The 10,926-nt window shown below is 41.1% G+C and overlaps 2 protein-coding genes across 2 annotated transcripts; both read left to right on the top strand.

The window, feature by feature from the left end:
• Positions 1–1,043: 1,043 nt before the first annotated feature.
• On the top strand, positions 1,044–4,500 carry LOC147428760 (transketolase, chloroplastic-like). Its single transcript, XM_086496922.1, has 7 exons — positions 1,044–1,676; positions 1,787–1,877; positions 1,959–2,064; positions 2,431–2,713; positions 2,797–2,945; positions 3,032–3,185; positions 3,273–4,500. Exons 1-7 carry the CDS (start codon positions 1,158–1,160, stop codon positions 4,233–4,235), a joined length of 2,265 nt encoding a protein of 754 aa, XP_086353048.1. The 5' UTR covers positions 1,044–1,157; the 3' UTR covers positions 4,236–4,500.
• A 5,430-nt stretch (positions 4,501–9,930) lies between these two features.
• On the top strand, positions 9,931–10,668 carry LOC147428761 (uncharacterized). Its single transcript, XM_086496278.1, has one exon. The coding sequence runs from the start codon at positions 9,931–9,933 to the stop codon at positions 10,666–10,668; it is 738 nt and encodes a 245-aa protein (XP_086352404.1).
• Positions 10,669–10,926: the final 258 nt, after the last annotated feature.

Genomic DNA, 10,926 nt, shown 5'->3' on the forward strand with positions numbered 1-10,926 from the left:
AAGATATTAACCGTAGTTTTGCATTAAAAATTTGAAAACATATATGTACCGATCTAATCACAAAAACTAGCCACCAAAGCATTGGCACATATTAATGTTATGCGGATACAATCAATTGACCCAGAAGGAGGTATCCTCAGTATCCTTCTCTTTTTAACATGACATGAAGAAATTGATACAACGGAGATACAATGTACCAAATCTTGGATGAGAGAATGAAGGGGTTGGGTTCCAATGTTCTAGAGTTGATTATACTCTCAATTTATACGTCTCAGCTTGTCATATGATTAAATTGCAGTGGCATGAGCATTGACAATAACGAAACTAAAGTCTACCTATCAACGAGAATTTCAGGTTTGTATCCTTGTTCTTGAATATCTTAACTATGCAAAGGAATAGTACTACGAGACACATCACGACTTCCATTTCTTATAAATTTTGGAGAGACATTGTGTCAACTCTCCACCATACTTTTGTATGGCACTCACTTAGTTTGTGCACTATTTACTTTTTTTATAACTTTGAAATTTTTTTCGTAGTAAGAAAAGTTTATTTGGTGTTCGTAGTTTCTCAAAGACAATATTTTGGGTTGCAAATTTCTCCAATTGAACAGATGACTTATAAGATCAGTGCCTCTACTCTCTCGGTGCATATATTGTGCTTGTTCTTTATGCAATATTCATATTTGTTTTTACTATGACATTTATGGGCTGATTTTAGCATCACATATGTGTTCCATACAACCTTTTATATTTATGTCGACATATTTCTCATTTTACGAAGCAAGTCAAGAATATAATCATGAAAACATAACAAGGCCAACCGAGCAAGACTAGTTTCTTCGGTTAGGAAAAATGTTTTTTTTTTGGCTAGCCCTGTGTCCCTTCGTTTGTGAAAGGATCGATCATCCAACGACTTTTAGTAGTTCATCGGATCTGCAAAGGTCCGACTGTCAAATATGTGACTCCGCGAACCACACGTTGTACCCAAATTTCTACAAGGAGACACCTCGTTTGCATCTGCCACTGTCTCTCTCTCGCACCCACCGCCCCCACCCGCGCAGCCGCCCTGCATCCACCCTTTAAATTGCATCAAGAATTCCGGTACCAATCCCCGTTCAGCTACGATCGAAAGAGGGCGGGGCACGCGAGCTCGCCATGGCCGCTGCTACGAGTTCTACCAGCTCTCTCAAAGCTGCCTCCTGTTTCTCCTCCTTCCACAGCTCTGCCACGCCTGCCAGCTCCTCATCGCCAGATCAACTCGCGCAATCGTGTTTTCCCAGGTTTACAGGCCTCAAGGTCGCCTTCTCCTCTTCCTCTCGTACGGCTTCCTCATTGTTGCCCACGGGCAGCTGCAGTCGCAAGAGTCTTCATAGTGTGGACGTCACAGCCACTGCCGCCGTTGAAGCAGCACCCAAGACAGATGTCTCCTTAGTGGAAAAGTCCGTGAACACCATCCGTTTTCTGGCCATTGATGCAGTGGAGAAGGCCAACTCTGGGCATCCTGGCCTTCCCATGGGATGCGCTCCCATGGGTCACATTCTCTATGATGAGATCATGAAGTACAATCCCAAAAATCCCTGCTGGTTTAATCGCGACCGCTTCGTTCTCTCTGCTGGTCATGGCTGCATGTTGCAGTACGCATTGCTCCACCTTGCTGGTTACGATAGCGTCCAGGTTGACACCTTCCCCTACTCATCAATAATACCTTCTTCACATGTGTTTTGTGTGTGGGTGCACCTGCTTGCACTTGTGGACACTGTGTAATGAAAAACCATGCTGTTTAGGAAGGAGATCTTAAGCAATTTCGGCAATGGAAGAGCAGGACCCCAGGACATCCTGAGAATTTTGAGACCCCAGGAATAGAGGTCACTACAGGTAACTTTCTTAACCCTGCTACCCCCCTGCGTTGCCCATGTTTAGTTTAGTCTTGTAATTGTCGATGTCATCCTTTCGCAGGACCGCTTGGCCAGGGTATCTGTAATGCTGTTGGTCTAGCTTTCGCTGAGAAGCACTTGGCTGCTCGCTTCAATAAGCCAGATGCCACCATAGTGGATCACTATACGTATGTGCCTCCAAACAGAAATGATAGCTGTTGTTGCCGTCTTAATTAACAATGTATTTTCAATTACCATGTGGAGTAATTTGCGTACAGGAGAATGCGTATGCATATCTTTCATGAAGCTTAGGGGAAAATTCAGTTAGCATCATAGTCATGTAAATTAGCGGAAACCTTTAAGCCTCACACCAACAGTTGTACGTCGATTAAGAGGTGAAGGGATTGGAAATTACACACTGTGAGATGTGTTTCGGTTGCAAACATGGTCTGGAAAGTTGCCTTCTCCGGATAATTAAGCTGCATAATTTGATGCAAAAACTGTGTAATTGACTTTAGATTTGGGTATTGCTGACCTACAATTGTTGCTTTCAGGTATTGTATTGTGGGAGATGGTTGCAATATGGAGGGAGTTTCCAATGAAGCGTGCTCACTTGCTGGTCATTGGGGTCTTGGCAAGCTTATCTGCTTTTATGATGATAACCATATCTCTATTGATGGAGATACAGAAATTGCATTTACTGAAACCGTTGAGGCACGGTTTGAATCACTTGGGTGGCACGTTATTTGGGTCAGAAATGGTAACACAGATTATGATGCTATCCGGCAGGCGATTGCGGATGCGAAAGCTGTTACAGACAAGCCTACCCTGATCAAGGTCGAATTGGATTTTTATCTTTATTGTTCTTCACATATGCTGCCCATTTTGCTCACTTTGAATTATTCTTGGTGTAATTTCAGGTGACTACTACCATTGGGTATGGTTCACCTAACAAAGCCAACTCTTACAGTGTTCATGGTAGTGCCCTTGGAGGAAAGGAAGTAGAGGCTACTCGTCAAAACCTCGGCTGGCCCTATGAGCCATTTGTTGTTCCTGATGATGTTAAAAGGTGTAGAAAATATTGTTTGAGATAGCATAACATCTTCTGATTTAAAATTGTCAAGCAGTTTCTTTACTCTACACAACGTACTGCAGGCATTGGAGTAGCCATCTGAAGGATGGAGCAGACCTAGAGGCAAAGTGGAAAGCAGATTTGGCATCTTATGAGAAGAAGTATCCAGAAGAGGCTGCAGAGTTCAAGAAGCTGATCAGTTGCGAACTTCCTAGTGGCTGGGAAAAGGCTTTACCAGTAAGTCTGCTGATTTTTGTCTTTGTGCGATCATTCAACCCTGCTTTAGTGTGAAAAAGTGGTGGCTAATGCATTTGATGCATCCAGACGTATACACCAGAGAATCCAGGGGACGCCACAAGAAACCTGTCGCAGGCATGTCTCAATGCTCTCGCCAAAGTTCTCCCTGGACTCCTTGGAGGCAGTGCCGATCTTGCCTCTTCCAACATGACTCTCCTGAAAATGTTTGGTGATTTTCAGAATAGTACGCCTTCAGAGCGCAATGTGCGCTTTGGTGTGCGTGAGCATGGTATGGGTGCCATCTGCAATGGCATTGCCTTGCATGGTAGCGGTCTTATTCCTTATTGTGCAACATTTTTTGTCTTCACTGATTATATGCGAGCTGCCATGCGCATTTCTGCTCTGTGTGAAGCTGGCGTTATTTATGTCATGACGCACGACTCAATTGGGTTGGGAGAAGATGGGCCAACTCATCAGCCCATCGAGCATCTTGCTAGCTTTAGGGCCATGCCCAGCATCCTCATGTTGCGACCTGCTGATGGTAATGAAACTGCTGGATCATACAAAGTAGCTGTCGAAAACAGGAAAAGGCCATCAGTCCTGGCTCTCTCTCGTCAGAAACTGCCTAATCTACCGGGGACATCAATTGAGGGAGTTACAAAGGGAGGCTACATTATCAGTGACAACTCCATGGATAAGAAGCCTGATCTGATCTTGATGGGAACTGGGTCTGAGTTGGAGATTGCGTTCAAAGCTGCAGAAGCTGTAAGGAAGGAGCTGGGAAGGACTGTTAGAGTTGTTTCTCTAGTCTGTTGGGAGTTGTTTGAAGAACAAAGTGCCGATTACAAGGAAAGTGTTTTGCCGTCAGGTGTCTCAGCCAGAGTGAGTGTGGAAGCGGGCGCGACATTTGGTTGGGAGAAGTATGTTGGATCCAAAGGGAAGGTGGTGGGCATTGACCACTTTGGTGCAAGTGCTCCGGCTGGTATTCTCTACAAAGAGTTTGGCTTTACGGTGGATAATGTGATTGCTAAGGCAAAAGAGGTCCTGTAAATTGTTGCATGGTGGGGAGGCTTCTCCTTGCTGCTGCTGCAGAGGAATGCAATATCAAACTGAGGAATATGCTGCACAATTAATGCAATATATGAAACTGAGGATTATGCTTCAGGATTCTTGGGTCTCTTTCCTGAGACGTGTTAATTAACCTCAGAGGAGAGCCGTGACAAGGTGACAAAAGCATTACCTTGTCTCTGTCCAAAAGCACAATTTTGATTGAATAAATTTATCTCATTTGAAAATAACCATCCAAGTTTGAACATGTTTTTGGCTGCCATGAATTCAAGACAATGGGTTGGGAAAGAGTGAATAGGAGAAATTTCGCTTAGGTTTCGCAAGAAAATAGTTTATTTAGAATAAAAATTATATTTTAATGTGCAAAATTTCCACTTACAAATTGACTTGAAGGAATATGTGTGTGTTTGGGGAAAAGGTTATTCTCAAAGACTGAGGAGAGATAATTCAGCATACATTTGAAAAGTTATTGGCCTGTTGAAAAAGGGTCTTAGAGACAAGGTATAAGGAGTGCATTAATTAAAAAACGCTAGATCCCATTCTGTGAAGTATTGACTTAATTGAAATTTAAAATGTTTCACTTTGTGAAAGAGTACCTTCATTAAAGAACCTCAGAAAAGTACATTTCATCAAATTGTTTTATTTGTTTCTTATGCTCATTAGATCTACCTTAATCTTAGAGTGTGTCCGCATGGACGTTGTTAACTATGCTTGCTATTCAAATTGGCAGAGTTGGAAAACTCAGTTCGTTACCCTCGCCTTGCTGAAGAGTGGAGCATTTCACTAGCAGAAGTTGGTAGAAGACGAAGGATTAGCTGATGAGTGGGATGTGTAGAACTCCTGCCTGTGCGAATCCACCCTTATGAAAGTGTTATAATGTTCTTTTGTTTTAGTTTTGTCGATGGATCTTCAATTTTTTGTGCTTTTTTATTTTATTTTTGTTTTAGAATGCCAACGTGCCCCTTCCACCTTGTTGTTTAAGTGGGACCTGTTGTAGCATCTAAAGCATTTGTGATTTTATGTGTGTAAGGGTTTGTCTTGCGCACGTTGGCAGCATGTGGCCACATGTCAGCTTAGCATTGATTACTTGACTCTCTCTCTCTCATGCCCTCTAAGCTCTTCCTCTCTCTTTCTCTATCTCACCATGGCCTCAAACATCAAAGCACCATGTCATACTCCCTCGAGAATGCATTCAACTCATCAAAAGCCACATTGGATGGCGAGGAGGCCATGCTCACTTATAAGTCTCCACAATAAAAGAGACTAAATGGTGTTTGTCCTCAACCATGCAGAAAACAACATTCCTTATGTGGGCGAGCTTGAGTTTGAGCTCGATGACAACCAGTTCCACCATATGAGCAATCTTTTGATTGCAATCAACGCGATCAAATATGTGACCAACAAGCTGGTTTAGCGTGGCTACATCACCGATTCAACGAGGAGAAAAATTATTGGTATGGCGATGTTAATCTACTAATTTATTCGCTTGACCGAGATTTGTAGTCTTAGCCACCATGGACAGGAGACTTGTCAGCTTTTGAAACGCAACCCCAATAGCGAGTGATCTAGGGACACATGGTTGAGCAATTAATCACGTGCATGTTTAGAGAGAGAGAGAGAGATGAATTTGCAATGTGTTGGTTAATGAAGAACTTCTAATTTCAGCTCTAATCAACTTGTACTAGTACTTGCACACATGCAAAGGAAAAATTACTCGAATGAACAAGCATCGATGTTAATCAATGGGATGCTACAATTTTACCATGGGTTGATTGATTTTTTTGGCAAAGACATATTGGTAAGCGACTCATACAAAATTAGGGGTGTGGGTTATCTCACAGAAATAATGGCAATTGTGTCTACAAACAATGTAGTGCCTCATTTCTTGGTCCACAATGTAGCACCCTAAACACACTTGTGTCTACAAAAATCGAATAATCTAACTTATGAATCTAAACATTATATTTTAGATTTCAAAATTTATTGAAAAAACAAATAAATTTTAGGTTTAGCATAACATACTCATAATCCTCCTAAGTAAACTTATGCACCTTCATGCTCATTTTTCAATCTCGTGTTAGTTTTCTAAATTATACTACCATGTCTTGCACAATGCTTTTTCCCTTCTTTAAGAGCTTTGTCTTGCACAATACTCTTTCCCTCGTTTGAGAGCTTTTCTCTTTACCAACGAAAAGATTATCTTGGGGATTAGGTACGTACAAGGACATGTTGCATAGTTAACATTGAGTGCTTTGCTTGCCATTTGTCACCATTGGAAGCAAAGAAGTGACAGTGTAGGACTAGCAATCATTGGGTGAGGAGTTCTATATTGTGGATAAGACTCTACAAATTTTGTGGTGTTGGTTAAAGATGCCACGGATTCCAATTCCGATGGGATGGCTTCTCTCGTCCATTGGATGTTTCATACATAGACCTTGAGTACAATGGACAACATAGTGTTTAAATTTCCACTGACTCTAGGAAAGGCTCATTCAATGGGCGTTAGGGAACACAAATATGATCCACACTACTGCGCCAAACTCAAATTTCCAATTTTATGTCTCTCGCAAAAGACAATGCATAAGTGGCCTAAAATGTCTCAATAAAATTTATCTAAAATTAGCTAATTTTGGTCAATCAAACAACATGCACTTCAACGGTAGCATGTTTAGATTGAAATCTATGGGGAGTCGTGTGATGGTGTTCAGGGTAAGCTTACTTGCCACTATTGTGTAAAACCACCCTTTTCCTTGTCTACATGTCTTGTTTTGTATATTATCATGCCAAGGATGAAACCGTAACAAATTGATGGTACATCAAGGAAGTCACCAACATGAAGTCAAGGGTAGTGCATCAAAAAGACGCACTTAGGAAACCAAAGAAATGGCTGCATGAGTTCTTGGCATAGATAGGCAAGCTCTAGGCAAGCAAGTGCACAAAGGTACAAATGTGTGTGGCAAAGAAAATTATCATGACAAATTTGACACAAGAAAGGGGTTCAAATCATGTCCTCAGAGAGCACGTTCATGATCAAGAGCTATCTTATCTTTTTCATTGAAAATAGCACATGGTGGCTTTGCTAAAAAAATTGGACAAAAGTTGGATAAACATGTGTTAATCGGATGGATTACAATATGGGCTTGCATAATCTCTCTCTACATCTACCTAGGCTCTCCAAATTTGTTCTTTCATAATTACTCAAAGACATGGATTTAATATTTACGTAATTATGACAAATTTTGTGTGATCCCAAGGTCTTATTGACACATTTACATGATTACACTAAACATAATCACACAGAATTCGGTTAAGGGCGACCTGTAGACCCACTAAATTTTCGTCCGGCTTTTCAGTTTCCCCGGCGCGCCCGTCGGGATTTTTCATTTTCCCTACGGACCTGCCAGGAATACTAAAAAGCCCGACGGGCTTGCAAAATTATACATATGCGGACCCGATCGGACGCGCTAGGTGTTTTTTCTTGCTTTCATCTTCAGAGAGAGAGAGAGAGAGGGGGGGAGGGACGTCGTGTGGGAGCGTGCTCTGTCGCAGTGCACGGCAGCAGTAGAGTACCTGACCACACGATCTGAGTATGTGTTGTGTGTGTGTGTGTGTGTGTGTGTATACGTTGTGTGATAGCATGCCTTTTGTCATATTGCGTGGCATTAATAAGGTACCTCACCACACAATGGGAGTGTGTGTAAACTGTCCTACGGAACAATGCTTATCACGGGGGCATCACCTCGGTGATGTGGGGAAGATGGTGTCCTTGTGGTAAGTATTGGCTTACTGTCTGGATACTACGTCGATAATGTGACGAATCTAGTATCCTTCTGGTAAGTCAACTTTCCTTCCCCTTGCCCAAAAAACATATGTACATCGGTCGATAACGCGGCTATATGATGTTCATATGCAAGCTATTGTTTCTCCTTAGATTCATGCGGCACTTGATCGGTAACGTGGCTAATAGAGTGTCGTTTGTTAGAAGCATCTGTTTTTGCATAAATATGGCGTTCAGGTCGTTAACTCGATCGTACGAACGTTATATAATTTGTATGTGCATGTGCAATTAATTTTTTAAGTATTAAGTATATGAAATACTTGGTCGGTAACGCGGCTGTGAAGAGTATTTCATATACAAAATGTATGAATTGTTTGATTTTGTTGTTTTTAACTGTCCATTTGAAATTATATACTAGATAATTATATTCAAAAGAATACTTTCTTCATCAATCATTGCTATTTTAAATGCTCCATTTATATAAATTATATGTAAAAAGTATTTGCACACAAATTGCATGTTAAATATTTTTTTTAATCTTTTTAAAGGACTCTCAAGCATTATCGCTATTTTTAATGCTTCATTTATATAAATTCTGTGTAAAAAATCTAAATGCATACAATTTGCATGTTAAATATTTTTTTGTATCTTTTTAAAGAGCATCAATTATCATCGCTTTTTTGATTGCTACATTTACATAAATTCTATGTAGAAAAGTGTGTGAACACAATTTGCTAGTCCAGTTTATGTACTTCCAATGTTCTAAACGTTTTTGAAGTTTTTAAGTCGGCGTGTGCTTTGTTTGAATTAGTATGTGCGCACGAAGAAAAATATAAGTTAAAAATTCAATATATGCTGAAATGTGCAAGACTGTTAACATGTATTGTTTGATCTGAATTAAGTTCTTGTAAACCACTTGTTTGATCTGCATTTTACGCGTGTAACAGATTGCAATTTTAAGTGAAGATTGTTTTCAATTTTTATCAATATCTCCTTGTACATTTCTTAAATTCTTCAAGTGGTGGTTAAGAGTTTACCTGAAACAGTGTGAGAGTGCTAGTGTCATTCGCAACCATGAATTTGTATTTGATATGCTGTTTTTTATTGCCCAGTGCAAATATGACGCCAGATCAAAAGAAACGTATTATGCGTGCCATCGTAAAGAATGTATTTTGGCAATCTCATCATGTGCAGATGATCCCATACAACGAATTAGTGAAAGCCATGTCTACATCAAAGACCTCACTAGCGCTATATGGGAGAACACAGAGCGCAGGTTGCGACTTGAAGACCAATACGAGTTGTTGATTCCAGCAGGGATCCGAGAATTTGACCCCCACCACAAGATTAGGACAGTGTTGGGAAATATGAAAGTATGTTGCAGAGACTTAAAGGAAGATATCCCACCTGCGTGCGACATGTCAAAATTAGAGCTTTGGGATAAATTGTGGGAAGAACAGAAGGTAAAGATGAAGCCTGTGAAAGCGCAGGACCAAGCAGCCTTACCTAAGAGATTGAAGATGACCCAAGATGCGCAAGCAGATTTGGGAGGTTGATCTGATGCCAACGACATCGACACAATGATGCACATGGCTTTGAATGCAAAGTGCACTCATCTTGTCGGAATCCCTCACGAAGCCTTGGTAGAAGGTATGAGGATTCGAGCAGGCTCCTTCAGTGTGTGCACATTGCACACCATCAAAGACATCTCATTTTTGCCAGACCACATTACATATGTGGAAATGCTACAAGGGAAGGAGTGAGGCGAAATTTGACAGCTTTCAAACAGAGCAAGGAATGCAAACGCTTCACCCCTCTATTGTAAGGTGCATTGGGTTTTCTACCGAAGCTCCTTGGATCACAATATTCCCATACTACAATGGGGGTATCGTGGGCGACATGATGTGCCGCTTACCATTCGCTCACGGATTGTTCAAACGACACATGCACAAGCTACAACATGGATGGAGGTCATTGCCTGTAGCAAATCTTTTCGTAAGAGAAATAGACACAGTGCGGATCAAAGCAGTGATCGAGCAGTTGCCAGCCATTTGTCATGCCTTAATTGACGGCGTTGCGACTACCCACTCGACCGGTATAGTGCACAGTGACTTGCACCCGTTCAACATAATGTTGAACTTTACTCGTGCCAATAAACCCCGTGTCAGCATCATTGATTGGGGTATGATGCTGAGAACACCAGCTAAGCATGCAACAATTAATTATCTGCATCCAAGCGCACAGTCGCACAAAGCAGTTTTGGATGCACAGAGAGCAGGGAATGCCAAGATGGCTAAGCGACCGTGGATTGCTCACGAACTATACGATACACGGTGCACATATGCATACACAAAAGCGAGCGACATTTATGCATTGGGCTACCTATTCGACATGCTGTCAGATTTTTGGAGTGCAGCCAGAAAAGTTTATTTTCCAAAAGAAGTTTTTCACCACCCGGACGAAGATGTTATGAGGGCTATTCGAATTAAAGTAGATTGTTGGATGAAGTTAAAAGAGCGGAAACAAAGAAGGAATGCTTCTGACGTGTTAATATTTTTCAAAGAACATTTAAAGACAGACCCTAACCCTGTCCAACGTCCCCTTGTTGAACTTGCACCATCATTTTATCCAATTTAAACATTTCTATGATATGCATATGTCTTGTCCAGGGTATTCTATTTTTTATTGAAGTGTATTATCTTGTTTGAAGTGGTTCACCTAATTGAGTCAATTATCTGTAGTCATTTCAAATTTGTCATTTAACTGTCACTATTTCAAATTGCCTTGTGGTTCAATCAGTTGCATTTGTTGTGGTTTGATTTAGTGGATTCCACGCACTTTCCCTGTCCACGAGAAGTTGCTATATTCTGCATCTGTGAGACTATTGAATCGTGA

The sequence above is a fragment of the Adiantum capillus-veneris genome, chromosome 23, assembly GCF_014529385.1.
Source record: "Adiantum capillus-veneris isolate H3 chromosome 23, ASM1452938v2, whole genome shotgun sequence".
In the NCBI taxonomy this organism is placed as follows: domain Eukaryota; kingdom Viridiplantae; phylum Streptophyta; class Polypodiopsida; order Polypodiales; family Pteridaceae; genus Adiantum; species Adiantum capillus-veneris.

Coding starts and splice junctions, on each gene's coding strand:
- LOC147428761 (XM_086496278.1), top strand. CDS start 9,931: ATGATGTGCCGCTTACCATTCGCTCACGGATTGTTCAAACGACACATG.
- LOC147428760 (XM_086496922.1), top strand. CDS start 1,158: ATGGCCGCTGCTACGAGTTCTACCAGCTCTCTCAAAGCTGCCTCCTGT. Junction 1,878..1,958: donor AGGAATAGAGGTCACTACAG/GTAACTTTCTTA, acceptor ATCCTTTCGCAG/GACCGCTTGGCCAGGGTATC. Junction 2,714..2,796: donor ACAAGCCTACCCTGATCAAG/GTCGAATTGGAT, acceptor GTGTAATTTCAG/GTGACTACTACCATTGGGTA.